The following is a 15,837-nucleotide window of genomic DNA, read 5'->3' on the forward strand; positions in this document are numbered from 1 at the left end:
TCCCTAAGCCCTTAACTGCCAGATGCTGGAACTGGACAACAGGGGATGGCTCACTAGATAATTACCTTGTCCTTTTCACTCCCTCTGAAGCATCTGGCACTGGCCACTGTCAGAAGACAAGTTATTGAGCTAGATCAGTGGTTCCCAAACTGGGGTTTGTGAACAAATGTTACAGGGGGTTCTCGGGAAAAATTCCCTAATGGTGGACAGAGCTGTCCCTAGGGACCCCAGGCAGCATGGGGCCAGCAGCACTGAGCCCCTGGACCTTCAAGAGCTAAGCAGATCAAAGCAAGCATATTTATCACACTGAGGAAATTTAAACTTCAAGATTCCTTATAAGAAATGGAAAGGGAGATGGATAGTTTTTGCTGTTTTTAAAATTAAATAGGCAGCTAGTATTGTTTTTAAAATTATTATGAAGAACAAGTTTAAGCTTTGTTGTAACGTGTCTTGTTTGCCTGGACTGCTTAAGACTTGAATGCTTGTGTAGGAGGAGCTCTTTGAGTTGGCTTCTTAAACACCTTCATGCTGTTTCACATCTGATACTCCTTGGTGAAATATAGTATCAGAGGGGTAGCCGTGTTAGTCTGGTTCTGTAGAAGCAGCAAAGAATCCTGTGGCACCTTATAGACTAACAGACGTTTTGCAGCATGAGCTTTCGTGGGTGAATACCCACTTCTTCGGATGCAAGACCCATAGAAGGTGTGAGGAGAACTTAACATAGTTCTCCTCACACCTTAACATAGTTCTCCTCACACCTTTTATGGGTCATCTTAATTATCACTTCAAAAGTTTTTTTTCCTCCTGCTGATGATAGCTCATCTCAATTGATTAGACTCTTCCTGTCGGTATGCATACTTCCACCTTTTCATGTTCTCTGTATGTATAAATATCTCCTGTTTGTGTGTTCCATTCTATGCATCCGAAGAAGTGAGCTGTAGCTCACGAAAGCTCATGCTGAAATAAATTTGTTAGTCTCTTAGATTATTAATGAAGTTTGTAAATCAGACTGGGCCTGACCCTTCCCCACCCTCCTTATTGTTAAGGGCAAGTATCCTCAGCACTATACAAGGCACCTTGTGCAGAGAGATCAAGAGGCTGATGATAGCTTAGTGCAGGGAGAGGGGCTGGTTTTATTTTTAATGGCTTGATGATAGTTTGCCATTTACCATAGCCTCTGTTTTACCACCTTCCTGCCAGTTGTCAGCCCCTATGCTGGTGTCTAGTCTAAGCCAATTGTAATTAATTCTGACACTGAGGTTCCATGGGATGCTGTATCAAACATTTTGATCCAATCTAAATAATCTCCCTTCAGCATCTTCCCTTCAGGCACTAACTCTGCAATTCTGTGTGTTTAAAAAGAAAGGCAGTGGTTTTGCATGGTGGCATGAGTTCTTTGCAAATGCTCAGTGCAGTGGGTTGCTCAGGGACTGTCCAGCTGCAGGCCTGGTGACAGGTGGCTCTTCCTTGGCAGGTGTTTGATGTGCAGAGGAAGGTCACCTACAAGAACCTGAATAACTGGTACAAGGAGCTGAGAGAGTTCCGCCCAGAGATCCCCTGCATTGTGGTGGCCAACAAAATTGATGGTGAGTGTTTCTGCCTCTTAGCCTTTCAGTGCTGTGGGATGGTCCTTTTGTGATATGGCTGAGGGAAGTGACCGCCTGGCTGGTCCCAAGGGCTTCTTGGAGATGGACTCCATCAGTCATATTTTACTAGATAAAGTGCGGGCCTTTCTCAGCATGTTTTTGCCTCTTGACTTTGTTTTGCCCAGAAAAAGAAACTGAAAACACACATTTGTTTTTAGCACAGACATAAATATATAGCACAGTTAGCTGAGCTCTGCCCTGATATCACCCAGTCTCCTTCCTATCCCCTGCCCTGAACAGCAACTTGCACCACATTGGCCAGCTGGCACAGCCCTCTTAGCTCACCAGGTTCCCTGACCTGGCTACTGTTTATAGTCCGTATTGTGGAAGGACCCAGAGGTCCCATCCAGATCAGGCCCCTTTGTGCATAGGTTGAGACTGTCCCTGCCCCAAAGAGATTGCAGTCTGCTTTGGGACAAGAATCAACAAGTGAGTGTGACAAACAGTGGAAAAGCAGCGGACGGAGGGCAAAGGTGATGGTTCTATGACAACACCGGTACGCTGCAAGTGTCCTAGGAGGTGAACCACTGTTAGCAATAGTGTGAAACGTTTGAAAGACATCCCTAGCACAGACAGAGCCATGCAGGCCTGGGAGCTGGGACAGATGACAAGTAATGATCCGTTGTTTACACTGCACCAGATGTCCCTCAGTGAGGTGAAAGCAGCAAAGAATCCTGTGGCACCTTATAGACTAACAGACGTTTTGCAGCATGAGCTTTCGTGGGTGAATGCCCACTTCGTCGGATGCAAGAGTGGAAATTTCCAGGGGCAGGTAAATATAAGCAAGCCAGAAGCAAGCTAGAGATAACGAGGTTAGATCAATCAGGGAGGATGAGGCCCTGTTCTAGCAGTTGAGGTGTGAAAACCAAGGGAGGAGAAACTGGTTCTGTAGTTGGCAAGCCATTCACAGTCTTTGTTTAATCCTAAACTGATGGTGTCAAATTTGCAAATGAACTGAAGCTCAGCAGTTTCTCTTAGAAGTCTGGTCCTAAAGTTTTTTTGCTGGAGGATGGCCACCTTAAGATCTGCTATTGTGTGGCCAGGGAGGTTGAAGTGTTCTCCTACAGGTTTTTGTATATTGCCATTCCTAATATCTGATTTGTGTCCATTTATCCTTTTCCTTAGAGACTGTCCAGTTTGGCCGATGTACATAGCAGAAGGGCATTGCTGGCATACGATGGCATATATTACATTGGTGGATGTGCAGGTGGATGGGCGCCCGCATGGCCCCACAATATGCCAATATTTTTATGGCCGACCTGGAACAACGCTTCCTCACCTCCCGTCCACTCACACCCCTTCTCTACCTACACTACATTGATGACATCTTCATCATCTGGACCCATGGGAAGGAGACTCTGGAAAAATTCCACCACGATTTCAACAGCTTCCATCCCTCCATCAACCTCAGCCTGGACCAATCTACACGGGAGGTCCACTTCCTAGACACCACGGTGCTAATAAGTGATGGTCACATTAACACCACCCTATACCGAAAACCTACCGACCGCTATGCCTACCTTCATGCCTCCAGCTTCCATCCCGGACACACCACAAGATCCATTGTCTACAGCCAAGCACTGAGGTACAACCGTAACTGCTCTAACCCCGCAGACAGAGACCAACACCTAGAAAATCTCCACCAAGCATTCTCAAAACTACAGTACCCGCACGAGGAAATAAGGAAACAGATCAACAGAGCCAGACGTGTACCCAGAAGCCTCCTACTGCAAGACAAACCCAAGAAAGAAACCAACAGGACTCCACTGGCCATCACATACAGTCCCCAGCTAAAGCCCCTCCAACGCATCATCAGGGATCTACAACCCATCCTGGACAATGATCCCACACTTTCACAGGCCTTGGGTGGCAGGCCAGTCCTCGCCCACAGACAACCTGCCAACCTGAAGCATATTCTCACCAGTAACTGCACACCGCACCATAGTAACTCTAGCTCAGGAACCAATCCATGCAACAAACCTCGATGCCAACTCTCCCCACATATCTACACCAGCTACACCATCACAGGACCTAACCAGATCAGCCACACCATCACCGGTTCATTCACCTGCACATCCACCAATGTAATATATGCCATCGTATGCCAGCAATGCCCTTCTGCTATGTACATCGGCCAAACTGGACAGTCTCTAAGGAAAAGGATAAATGGACACAAATCAGATATTAGGAATGGCAATATACAAAAACCTGTAGGAGAACACTTCAACCTCCCTGGCCACACAATAGCAGATCTTAAGGTGGCCATCCTCCAGCAAAAAAACTTTAGGACCAGACTTCTAAGAGAAACTGCTGAGCTTCAGTTCATTTGCAAATTTGACACCATCAGTTTAGGATTAAACAAAGACTGTGAATGGCTTGCCAACTACAGAACCAGTTTCTCCTCCCTTGGTTTTCACACCTCAACTGCTAGAACAGGGCCTCATCCTCCCTGATTGATCTAACCTCGTTATCTCTAGCTTGCTTCTGGCTTGCTTATATTTACCTGCCCCTGGAAATTTCCACTCTTGCATCCGACGAAGTGGGCATTCACCCACGAAAGCTCATGCTGCAAAACGTCTGTTAGTCTATAAGGTGCCACAGGATTCTTTGCTGCTTTTACAGAATCAGACTAACACGGCTACCTCTCTGATCAGTGAGGTGAGAGTCCCTGTCGGTCCCTCTGTGGAAAGCCTTGACCAGCAACAAAAAGGTCCTTTTCCATCCTGTACTTCCTTGCTAATTGTTAGCTTAGCCTGCCACCCTTTGCAGGGACTTCTCGTTGTCAGGAGGCACCATCCAAACCATGCGCTGTATGAAGGGGGCCTTGCCAGCGAGATGCCCCCATGCAGGTTGCATGGATTCCTTCTCTATGCTGTCCCAGGGCATGCTTGGCCTGCTACCAGCAGTGATGGCTCAACAACTGCTTCTCCTTTGCTCCTTCAGCGGATATGAAAGTGACTCAGAAAAGCTTCAACTTTGCCCGGAAGTTCAATCTGCCCTTCTATTTTGTCTCAGCTGCAGATGGCACCAATGTAGTGAAGGTAAATCTTGGCTATGTTAGGTGGGACTGGTGCCAGGCTGCATGGGGAGGTGAGAAGGAGCAGGGGTTCTTTGTGAGACAGGATGTTTCACTGGCTGCCTCCCAGGTGTGGGGGGTCCCGTTGTTGGGGGGTTGTCTCATGGCTGGTTTCTCTAGAGTGCTTTAGGGTGGGGGGGAAAGTTCTGTGCATTCATCTGGGGTTGGGCATCTCAGACGCCCCTCTCATTCCCAGAGTGACAAGTGCCCCTCTTTCTCCTCAGCTCTTCAGTGATGCTATCAAACTGGCCGTTGCATACAAACAGAATTCAGGGGATTTTATGGATGAGGTCATGCGGGAGCTGGAGGTAAGAGAGCCCTGCCTAAAGCTCGCCTCCCTCTCCTTAGTGGTTGCCAGCACCACACACCTTCCCTCACTAGGAAAAAGCCCCCAGTCCCAGCTCAGAGTGGGTGAGGCGGGCCCTGTGTTGGGAGCGTTGTGGGGATCCTGTACAGACTGTCCCAGATTAGGGGTGAGGGGATGAGATGCTGTGCTGGGAGTGCCATGGTGGGGTCGGGAATGGCTGGTTCCCATTTGCTTCTCACCATTCCCCCGTCCTGCTCCCTTCCAGAACTTTGAGCTGCAGAAAAAGGGGGAGGACTCGGATAAAGAGGAGAACTGCCCTGAGGAGAAGCCCCCATCCACCTGAGCCCAGGCCTCAGACCAACCTTGTGCTGCTCCCTTTCGCCCAGCTTCTTCATGGTTGGGTAGAACCATCACTCTCTGTCAGGGGAGAGCAGATTTCTCATGCACTGGCTGTGCTGGGAGCCTCTGGCTGGGACCATCCCTCCCTGGGAGGGAGACTGTTTGGGCCTGATCTTCCTGGCCTGGACCCCATCCTCCTGAGCATCCGGGACACAGAAGGAACAAGAATACATGTGACTGCTGCCTGCCCCTGTGGGAGGGAAGGAGGGTATTTGCTGAGGTGTGGGCCGCTGCCTGCCCTGCAGGGAAGGGTCCTGCCCAGGTGTCTATTAGCAGAGCCCAGATTGAGAAAACCAACACTAAAGGATTTTTTTACAAAGCGTTGAGCCTGGGTCCTTCCTGCACCCAAACCATGTTTGAATAGCAGCCCTTCCCACTGCTGTTTCAACCCAGCCAGCTCTACCTTTCACCTCTCCCGTGACCCCACCACCGTACCAGCCCATCCATTCCACCCCAATGCTTCTCTGGCTCTGTGTGTGCCACCCTTCCTCGTGCCCACTGTTCCAGCCCAGCTGGCTCTGTGTGCCACCCTTCTCTACCCACACTGTCCCGGCCGACTGCGAGCCATCCCCCCCTTCCTCGGTCCACCATTCTAGCCCAGCTGGCTGTGTGCGGCCCCTGCTCCTGTGTGGTTCTGGGCATGGCGTAAGAGGCTGAATAGATCAGAGGCAGAGCTGGTTCTGTTGTGGGCACTGTTTTACTTCTACGGTGAGGTAAGTGCCCAGTCTCCATCCACAAGGACAACGGGAAGGATGGGAGCTGGATGCTGGTACAGAGTCTTCTAGCGCAGTGGGCAAAGCGTCAGAAATGGCCACTGTCCATCTCAGCCTCCGCTGTGTTCTGCTCCCCTCCATTGTCAAGTCCCCTTTCCCTTCAGGCCCTGTAGGAACTCGTTCAGCTTCCTGAAGAAGTCAGACAGACTGCTCTGGACTGACAGGCAGAGGCCTGGCCTGGGCCTGGGCCTGGGCCTGGGCCTGGGCCTGACTTTCCCCAAGATCCAGTCATGAAAGTGCAGAGTGGAACTGTAGACCCCTGGCCTCTGTGCCTTGGCGCAGCCCAGCCCCCAGCTGGTGACTCCAATAACCCAGAAGCGCTTTGATCTTTCCTCTGCGCACATGAGGGGGCCTCCGCTGTCGCCCTGCAGCGGGGGAGAGAGGTCTGAGGCAAAGCCAGCTCCTCATGGTGCGTCAGGCTTGGCAGTAGGGGTGACTCCTTGGAAGAGGATTAAGGACCCACAACCCATCTGGCATCAGCCACTGGGAGACATTTGTCAGCTAGAGCTCAGAGGAAGGGGCTCACTCCCAAGGCCTGGCTAGCGTTGGCAAAGTCCTAGCACATGTTCCAAAAGGGGACAATCTTGCAGTGCCCCCAACCCCTGGGAATGGACTGTCTAGGGGCTGCAGCCAGGGCTTCCCCCATCAGGAGTCAGCTGCATTTCAGTGTTAGCTCATAGCTGAGCAGTCAGCTCCCTCCCCTTCCTCCTCCCATACAGAGCCCTCTTGAGTACAGAGTACCACACCTCTGAACGCAGCCACTATGCAGCAGCGCTGTGGCACGGGGCCTTCCTCCCAGCTCTGCGTACCACGTGCAGGGTGTCTGCCTCACTGGCCCTGACAGTAGCTGTGCTCTTAATCGTAAGAGCGCCTGACCCAAATTGAGTCTGTGAGTCATTGACATTAGAGATAAAAACCGCCTACTGGGCCCCTCTTGTCCATTCCTGTGGATGGTTTCCTGTGGCCTGTTCCCTAGTGTCCTGTGGCCAGTTCCATTGCTGAGGACACTTAAATGGGAGTCTTCCCGCTTCCTTTGGGAGACTGCCACAGCCCAACGCAGCTCATTGTGGGCTCTACAATCCCCCTCCTTTTGCATAGCCTCCCTGGGGCTTTACACCCCTAATACAGTGACAGAGAGAAAAGCAGAGGTTTCCAGCTGAGATTACCCAGGAGATGGGCAAATGGAAGGAGTTCTAGCAGCAGGCAGACAGAGGAGAAGGTTCCCATACCACCAGGTAGAGAGAGGCCAGTGCTGCTGGACAAGCAGAAGGACTGGGGCATGGGTTTTTAAATGGGGTGGGGCAGTTTGGAAGGGACTGGGCACCAGTGGAGGAGCCTGGGGATGGGTGAGGAGGAATGATGGGGTTGCAATTTCTTTTGTATGCCAGAAACAGCGTCATCTGGGACTAAAGGAGATCATAGCCAAGGGTGCCAAAACTGTTAATGTCGGAGGAGAGGGGGGAGGATCTGGTGGGAAAGGAGAGGGAAGCAGAGCCCTGGGTAGGGATATTGGAGGAAGAGGAGGCAGGGGTCCCAGGTGAGGATTCCAGCAGAGCAGGGGAAAGTGAGAGTTCTAGGCGGGGATCCCAGAAGAGGGGTTGTGAGGCCACAGCACAAGCATTTGAGTGGAGCTGGGGAGGACTCTGCAGTGAGAGGGCTCTGGCCTGCGTACCTGGCAGCTGTCGACACCTCCTTGCTCGTACCCTGCACACAGGTTGTTGCTGGCGATGGCCCCGTTGTACCAGCGGCTGCTGTTACAGGTGGTGATGTCAAGGAGGTGCACCTTGGCTTCCTGCAGGATGTCGGCTGTTTCCTGGGCTGCAGGGACATGAAGAATATTTACTGCACAGCTCTTAGCCCTATCTCTCATTTCCCAATGCGCCACATGGGTGTGCCCCTCCCCCAGTGCCCAACCTTCACTCTGCTCTGTCAGGTTTGTGGGAGGTGCTTCTGCTAATGCATCCCCTCCTCCTCCTCCCTTGCCTGGGCGGGTGGTTTGGATCCAGCCCTCGGTGGGCACATGCCCTTGGCTCAGTGAGGTGAGCTGTGAGGCCACTGGCACTGTCAGGAGGGGCAGCTGCTGTCTTTTCCCAGCAGCAGAGGCCTAGACCTTCAGGCTAGCCAGACCCCAGTCGTCCCAGCTGAGGTCACTGTGTCTCTGCTGGGACAGGTGCCCAGTTAGACTGAACAGGGAGCCTGGGGCTCTCACATGTCTCCTGCGTGACTCCCCAGCCGCTGATGTAGCAGTGGGACAGGTTCGACACCTCCGCCATGGCATCGGGCAGGCAAGCGGGCTGTGCGTAGTCATTGCACTTGATTGGCTGGTCGAGCTCCAGCAGAGCGATGTCATTACTCTCCATGCGCGGCTCGTAGTGCTCGTGCTGCACCACCTGTTTGATGGAGCGCACCTGGGCCTCAGGGCCACGCTGGGATAGCTGGGACGCACCGATCACAACACGCCACTGCGGGAGCAGCCTGGAGAACAGAGTGGGAGTCAGTCACGGGGAGGAGGTGGGAGGGGATAGAGTGGTTCCTCTCCTGGACAGTGCAGGGCCCCAGAGAGATGCACTGTAGGGCAGTGCAATGCACCCAGCTATTGTCTGAGGTACAGGAGAGAGAGCAGCAGCAGGGAGCCAGGTACAGAAAAACAACGGCCAGCTGCTCGGACAGTGTGTTCTCCAGCGGGCTCTCACCTGGGGACAAGCTGTCAGTCAGTGCCCATGCACACCAGGGGCTCAGCCTAGGCTGTGTTGATGCCTGGCCAGGGAGCAGTGCCAGGCTGTGGGATAGGCCGTGGTGCCCAGCTGTCTCTCCCCATAAGGATCAGCCCCATGGCCTGGCCAGTTCCATGGCATTGCCCAGATGCCCTTCTGGCTTGCAAGTGCTGGGAGTACATTGAACAGTGGGTGGGTGGCCTGAGCTGCTGGCCCCCTGCCTGGCCTGTGAGGGCACCCCTCCCCCAAGGTCACCCATCTCACCTTCTCTTGGCTTTGAAGCAGTGAGCTGCTGTGAGGACCCAGCGAGTGCTGATGAGGGACCCACCACATGAATGCCGGGGGCCCATTCGGGTGGGGATCTGGATGCTGACGAGCCAGGGCCAGGCCCCCGGCAGAGCATCTACGCCACCCATGATCCGCATCCCGCCGTAGCCAGACATCAGGGGGCGGCGCCCACAAACTGCACTGGAGACAGGTGTGTTACTGCCCTGCTGCCTGTGGCCTGACTGGAGGCAGCAGGGATTTGACATTTCCCCTGGGGCTGACCTTTGCCCCAGCCTGTTTCTGTCTCACTCCCCAGCTCTTGCCATGCATCTTCTGTGTCATGCCAAATGCCTCTCCCTGGACACAGCACGTGGGCAGCAGCAGGGCCTAGGAGCCCTGTGTGTTACCCACCCCATGTGAGATGGCCCATGGGATTTATATGCCAGGGCCTTATTGCTAACCCAAGAGGCACAGATGTCACCTGAACCTGGGCGTGACCCTGGGAAGGAGGCAGGAATCCCTGTCATTCAGGACAGCCCTATGTTGGGGGGAAGCCAATGCCCTTCGGTGCTTGAGAAGTGCCCCATCAGGGCCACTCTCAGTATTTCCTCTCATGGCCCAGGTGTCACTTACTCACAGCTGCCATTCATGCTGTGCATGGGCCAGACCAGGGTGTGGAACAGGAGGAGGGAGAGCAGCAGCATCTTCCACCGGAGCACCAGATGCCTGCATCTACGGAGACTTGCCTCACCACTCATGACATCATAAACCAAGTCCCAGGCCTCCATCCAATCAGTGTCTGGCCAATATGACATCACATAGGTCTCTGGTTTCCTTCTTTCTTTGTGACAAGCAAGAAGAGCTGGGAAGGTGCTGATGGAGGCACCAGAGCCAATACTGTGAACACTGAGAGGGTGACATAGACGGTGACTTCCATGGACGATGGAGATACCTCTGGGGCAGGTAGGAACGGGTAGGCTACTGGCTTCTGCTTACAGCACAGAGGGAAATCTCCCTGAACAGCGTATCCAGCTTGGCCAGCTCTCCTCCCATCCTGCTCTCTCTGTCATAGGGCACTCTGGGTGCATTACCCCACACAGTGTAGGTTGTGTGAGCCTGTTCTCCAGGCACTCTGTGCCCTGCTGAGGCATCATGGAGTAGCTGCCTACATTCTCCCAGAGTGCACTGATACATACACTAGAACAAGAAACATAGGACTGGCCAGGCTCGGTAAGCTCCAAGATCCTTCTAGTCCAGTGTCCTGTGCCCAACTGTCCAGAACCAGGTGCTCCAGAGGAAAGTGTAAGAACCCCAAAGCAGTAGATGAAGGGTAATCTGCTCCTCTCCCTCCCCGCAAAGGTAACCTTTAATTGTTAGAGATTGTGCTTCAGGATTTAATCCAATGTTTTATATTCCTCCCAATATCTCTTTTTGCATTAACTCTTATAAATCTGGATATTCTCATTATCCATCTAAATGTCCAGTCCTTTTTGGATTTTTGCTAAATTTTTGTCCTTAATGACTTCCAGTGGCAATGAGTTTGCAGACTATGTATTTTGATGGACAGTATTTTCTTTTACTAGTTTTTGAATTTGCCACCTTTTGATTTACTCAAATGACCCCTTGTCCTTGTGCTGAGAGACAGGGAGAACAGAAGCTCCTGATCTAACTTCACTAGATCATTTATTACTTTATAGATTTGTATCATGTCTCCTTTTATTCATCTCTTCTCTACAGTAATAATCCCAATCTTTTCAATCTGTCTTCATATGATAGTTTTCCCAGGCCTCTGAGCATTCCCAAAGCCTTTCTCTGCACTCCTTCAAATTCTGCCATATCCAGGTGAGGCTGCACCCTGGAATATATAAAGGCATTAGACTCCAGTCCATGCCTTATGCGTCCCAGCACCTTCGTTGCTGTTTTGACTGCAGCTGCACATTGAGCTGCTGCACTGACACCCAGGTCCCTTTCTGAGCTGGTAGAGCCCTGTACAGTGTATGAGTAGTTCTGATGTTCCCCTCCAAATGTGCATTACTTTGCATGTATCTACACTGAACGTGGGCAGACACATCCCCACATGGTGCACGGGTGTGAGGTAAGAAGCTGTGCCCGGTGTGGTGGGGTGCGTCACTGGAGGACGGGGGGTAAAGTTTGGCCAGGATCTAGCAAGAGGCCCTGCTCACAGTTTGCACTGGGGCAGCCCAGCTAACACCTGCAGCATGTACTGCACAGACTGGGTCTGTTTATGACAGCAGAGATGTATTTAGTGAGTATTTAAACAGTGCTTTGCAAAGCAGCAATCAATAGCTCAGTATCATTACTCATTTCACTAGTGCTGCCAGGGGCAATGAATACATCACAGATGCACTTAGGAAGTCAGCATTGTCCGAGAGCTTAGCTTTTCCAGCTGCGCACCCTAGTCTATCTGCAGGAACCCATCAGACCTGGGCCATCCACCAGCAAGGAAAAAGCTTTCTAAGTTCTAAAGGTGCAAGCAGAGCCTTCCAGACAAGAGCCTCCCTCTGAGTGTGACGGCAATGGGGACACCTTGCCAGAGAAGTCAGCCTGCTGCAAAGGGCGAGGCCTTTGAAAACAATTCTCCTCCCGTGTAATTCTAATATAGTCACTTCCTGTGGGCATGGTGGATTTGAATGAGAAATAGGGGGTGCCTGTCTGAGGCTTATAAACGCCCTGCGGCCAGTATCAGGGTTCTTCAGTGGTGGGGAATGCCAGGGAGCCTGAGTGCCCAAGTAGCCATAGCAGAACAAGGTGCATTGGAAGATTTTAACATCAGAAGAGAACATAATCATTAAATAAATTGTGCATTATTCCTACTCTGAATGTGTCTTGCTCCAGCTTCCAGCCCTGAGATCTTGTTCTGCCTTTGTCTGCCAGGATAAAGAGGCCTGTGCTATCAAAAATCTCCTCCCTATGTAAGTACTTATAGACCATGGTCAAGTCACTGCTCAACCTGTCTCTCACTCTAAGGCGTGTTTCCCAGACCTTGAAACGTTCTCATAGCTCTTTGCCTAATACTTGCCAATTTATCAGTATCCTTATGGAAGTGCAGGCCCAGAACTGGATACAGTATCCAGCAATGGTCTCACTAAATCTGTATGTATAGGTAATACCATCTCCCTAGTCCTGCCTGATATCCCCTTGCTAACACAGCCAAGGATCACATGTACTCTCCTAGCACAGCATTGCACTGGGAGTTCATTTCAGTTGGTTTCTACCACGACCCCGTAAGTCCTTGTCAGAGGCCCTGCTTTCCAGTCCCCCGCTGGTACGTGTGACCTCCATTCTTTGTTCCTAGCTCTGCAGCTGATGGCAGTGTGGGAGGGCACTGGGCCATGATTTTGCTTTCACCTCCCTCTCTCCCAGCTCCCCAAACTCATTCTTTCCCGTCCTGGCTGGTTCTTCAAGGCGATTGCCCATGTGGATCCACACAGTTAGGGTGAACACTTGCACAACAGGCAAGGTCGGAATCCCTAAAAACAGCATCCATTGAGGCCACTCATCCAGGCTTTCAAACATCCCATAAGCCCTCCTACTCTGTGAATGCTTCTCCAAGACTCGGGGAAGGGAGCAGGGTCATAATTACTCCAGTGAGGAATCATTTTTATTCTTTGAGAACTGTCCCATGGATTCCCATGCTGGGCAATGGCCAAGCAGCCCAGGGCCTGTAGGAGCACTAGCTACAAAGCGCCTGTGCCTTGGTCATCAGCTTGAGAGAGTCGTGCTGCATAAGGGGGTATAGCACTTGCAAAGTGCGGCTTTGTGTACATCAGTGAGGGAGCCAATGTGGAGGCTTTGGCCCTAGCTTAGTGTGCACTGATCGCCCCAGGTGGCTGAACAGCAGCCAGGTGAGACCAACTGAGGTACAGTCCGATTCATTTGTACCACCTGGGAGCGACTGAACTGGCCTCACCCCTCCATGTCACAAAGAGGTGAGGCCCTTGCAGATACATTTGGTCCCACATACAACGTAACTGAAGCGCTGCAGGCAGGCCCAGCCTCCCTGGGCGTGAGGCTTTTGAGAAACACCAAGGGGCTAATGACCTGAAACAGCCCAGGTAGCTGAAGCAAAGGGCTGCCGCTCAGGAGCTCTGGATTCAATTCCTGGCTCTGCCACAGATGTCCTGTGTGCCTCAGTTACCCACAGCAACACAGGAGCCAGACTGTCTACCATCACTCCTCTCCCCACGCCTCACGTCGATCTTGGCTGCAGAACTGTGGTCGCAGGAAACCAGGGGCTGGAAGGGACCCACAGGAGAGCAGGACACTGCATGCTTTCCTCACCAGCCTTGTCCTCTCAGTCACCAACTCTGTGGGGTTGCAGATTATTTGAGGAAGGTGCATGTAGCGGGAGATGGGTGAACATACAGATGGGCCCCTATGAGCAGCCTCTGCAAGGCCTCCATGTGTGTGACTTGGGCCTGCTGCCTGAGCAGCGCTGCGACATCTAGGCACACGCCTCAGTTCCTGGGGAGAAGCCGGGACACTGGTGCCTTCCAAAGGCCCCAGGCTAAACAGACCAGAAGGGCAGCCAGAGAGAAATTCAACACATGTAATGCACTGTCCCTCAGGGCACAGGCACTGCTGGTTCCCTCCAGCCACTACATTCCCCCCAGAGGTGGAGTCAAGACTCTTCTTCCCAGTTTGTCTCAGTCATTCTTAAAGTCCTAGGCGGTTCCAGGCCTCTGGGGTGCAGACAGGGCCGAGACAGCTGGTGGGGAGGGGCTGCTCTCTTTGTGACGGGTGTGGGTGTATATCTTTGAGGGGATCAGTAGTTTCAGAACAATTACTGGTCTGCGGGGATAACTGGCTTTGGGGAGATTAATTTGTGGGGTATAAATGGCTTTGTGGGTGAGGAATGGTCTGGGTGGGCTCACTGGTTCTGGGAGAATGGCTGGCTCTGGGGAGATGTAGGGTGTCTCTGGGGGTTCGTAGGGTGGTTCAGGAGGTATGTAAGGTGGCTCCAGGAGGACGACTGGCTTGGGGGATATGTAGGGTGGCTCTGGAGATATGTAGGGTGGCTCCAGGGGGGTGACAGGCTCGGGGGGTATGTAGGGTGGCTCTGGAGGTATGTAGGGTGGCTCCAGCAGGGCAACTGGCTCTTGCAGGACAGGGAGCAGGACAGGTGCGAGTTTGGTGGCAGCAGCAGGAGACTGGAGGGGCACGATCTGTGGTGGCAGTATCTCCTCAGGCGTCGTCTTCTCCTCGGGCTCCAGGAACCCAGTGTTCGCCAGGATCCACTCCAGAAAGGGCTGGGTAGAGGTGTATAGGCCCAGCTTGTAGGCCTGAGCACAGTCTTGGCCCCAGCTGGTGATGCCAATCACGTAATACCGGGATGTGACCTCATCTTTGCACATTAAGGGTCCCCCACTGTCCCCCTGCAGAAAGAGGAAAGGAGTGTTACTGAGAGCGTGTGACCTTCTCCAACTCCTTAGCACCAGCTGCAGCCCCTCAGGCCCAAGCAGCCCTGATATCTACAGAGCTCAGCTCTTCCCCGGCCCTGCACTCGTTTCTGGGGGAGTGGGTGTTACTTGGGGGGCAGGGCCGGTGTACCTGACAGCGGTTGCTGGCTGGGGACAGGCTGGTGATGCCCAAGTTGGGCAGGGGGAGAGGGGCTAGTGCTGGGGTGGGGGCTGTGCAGTGAGAGGGCTCCAGCCTGCGTACCTGGCAGCTGTTGACGCCTCCTTGCTCGTACCCGGCACACAGGTTGTTGCTGGCGATGGCCCCATTGTACCAGCGGCTGCTGTTGCATGTTGTGGTGTCAATGAGCTGCACCTTGGCCTCCTGCAAGATGTCGGCTGTCTGCACAGCTGCAGGGAAGGAGAAGGTTTCAGCTCTGTCCCTGTTCATCCAGCCCGGATCCCGCCCTCAGCTCTGCCCCTCCCTTGTGTGCCCTTGCGCCCCCTCCCCTCCCTGGCATTGTGACTCAATGCCCCAGCAAAGGCCAGTTCTGGCTCCTGGAGTTCTCCCCGTGGGCCCCAGGAACTGTCATTCTGACTCCTGCTCCAGCATAGAACCATAGAAAATCAGGGTTGGAAGGGACCTCAGGAGGTATCTAGTCCAACCCCCTGCTCAAAGCAGGCCCAACCCCAACTAAATCACCCCAGCCAGGGCTTTTTCAAGCTGGGCCTTAAAAACCTCTAAGGAAGGAGATTCCACCCCCTCCCTAGGGAACCCATTCCAGAGCTTCACCACCCTCCACGTGAAAACGTTTTTCCTAATATCCAACCTAAACCTTCCCCACAGCAACTTGAGACCATTACTCCTTGTTCTGTCATCTGCCACCACAGGTCATTATTGAAACTGCCATATAGGACCTGACCTAAGCTACTCCCCGCAGTCCCACCTCTCATCTACTGACCAGACACCACAAGTCTGGTTACTACGGGCGGGGCAGGCGGGGAGGCACTGTGCCATCCTCTGCACCAGTCCCTACTCAACCGGGGCTGCCTCCTACCCAGGGCCGGCTCTAGACCCCAGCGCGCCAAGCACGCGCGTGGGGCGGCATTTTCCCGGCAGGGCGGCAGGCGGGTCCGGCGGACCTTCCACAGTCATGCCTGCGGGAGGTCCACCCGAGCCGCAGGACCAGCGCACCCTCCGCTGTCATGCCTGCGGGAGAGATGGGACTGCGGGGAGT

At 53.1% G+C, this 15,837-nt stretch overlaps 3 protein-coding genes across 12 annotated transcripts in view; 1 reads left to right on the plus strand and 2 right to left on the minus strand.

Annotated features, from left to right (window-relative positions):
- Positions 1-7,021, plus strand: part of RABL2B (RAB, member of RAS oncogene family like 2B) — a 20,081-nt gene extending 13,060 nt beyond the window's left edge. For 4 of the 7 annotated variants that reach the window (XM_045028394.1, XM_045028410.1, XM_045028402.1 and 1 more), the window contains 4 exons: positions 1,475-1,586; positions 4,590-4,687; positions 4,947-5,030; positions 5,295-7,021. In XM_045028394.1, coding sequence (XP_044884329.1) covers positions 1,475-1,586; positions 4,590-4,687; positions 4,947-5,030; positions 5,295-5,372 — 372 coding nt within the window. In that variant the 3' untranslated portion in view covers positions 5,373-7,021. The remainder of the gene's footprint in view (positions 1-1,474; positions 1,587-4,589; positions 4,688-4,946; positions 5,031-5,294) is intronic. The other 3 variants (XM_045028434.1, XM_045028425.1, XM_045028419.1) reach the window with 2 other exon arrangements.
- LOC123376418 (acrosin-like) lies at positions 6,076-9,954 on the minus strand. 2 transcript variants are annotated; one of them, XM_045028376.1, is made up of 5 exons: positions 9,820-9,954; positions 9,180-9,383; positions 8,411-8,676; positions 7,874-8,019; positions 6,076-6,330 (listed from the first exon to the last, which is right to left on the minus strand). In XM_045028376.1, the coding sequence occupies exons 1-5, from the start codon at positions 9,912-9,914 to the stop codon at positions 6,091-6,093; spliced, it is 951 nt and encodes a 316-aa protein (XP_044884311.1). In that variant the 5' UTR covers positions 9,915-9,954; the 3' UTR covers positions 6,076-6,090. The 2 variants fall into 2 exon arrangements, with proteins under 2 accessions (XP_044884311.1, XP_044884319.1); XM_045028384.1 differs by having other exon boundaries at positions 9,816-9,926.
- Positions 9,955-13,738: 3,784 nt separating this feature from the next.
- The window catches only part of LOC123376398 (acrosin-like), a 47,237-nt gene continuing 45,138 nt past the window's right edge, over positions 13,739-15,837 (minus strand). For all 3 annotated transcript variants that reach the window (XM_045028360.1, XM_045028354.1, XM_045028368.1), the window contains exons 4-5: positions 14,865-15,010; positions 13,739-14,578 (exon numbers count right to left, since the gene is read on the minus strand). In XM_045028360.1, the coding sequence (XP_044884295.1) occupies positions 13,868-14,578; positions 14,865-15,010 (857 nt within the window). In that variant the 3' untranslated portion in view covers positions 13,739-13,867. The remainder of the gene's footprint in view (positions 14,579-14,864; positions 15,011-15,837) is intronic.

The sequence above is a fragment of the Mauremys mutica genome, chromosome 1 (genome assembly GCF_020497125.1).
Source record: "Mauremys mutica isolate MM-2020 ecotype Southern chromosome 1, ASM2049712v1, whole genome shotgun sequence".
Lineage (NCBI taxonomy): Eukaryota > Metazoa > Chordata > Testudines > Geoemydidae > Mauremys > Mauremys mutica.

Bases quoted from the DNA above. Each gene is read 5' to 3' on its own strand.
- LOC123376418 (XM_045028376.1), bottom strand. From the start codon at position 9,914: ATGCAGGCATCTGGTGCTCCGGTGGAAGATGCTGCTGCTCTCCCTCCT. The intron at 9,384-9,819 runs GTGAGTAAGTGA...ACCTGTCTCCAG, and splicing joins GCACAGCATGAATGGCAGCT to TGCAGTTTGTGGGCGCCGCC. The intron at 8,677-9,179 runs GTGAGATGGGTG...TCTGTTCTCCAG, and splicing joins TGCTTCAAAGCCAAGAGAAG to GCTGCTCCCGCAGTGGCGTG.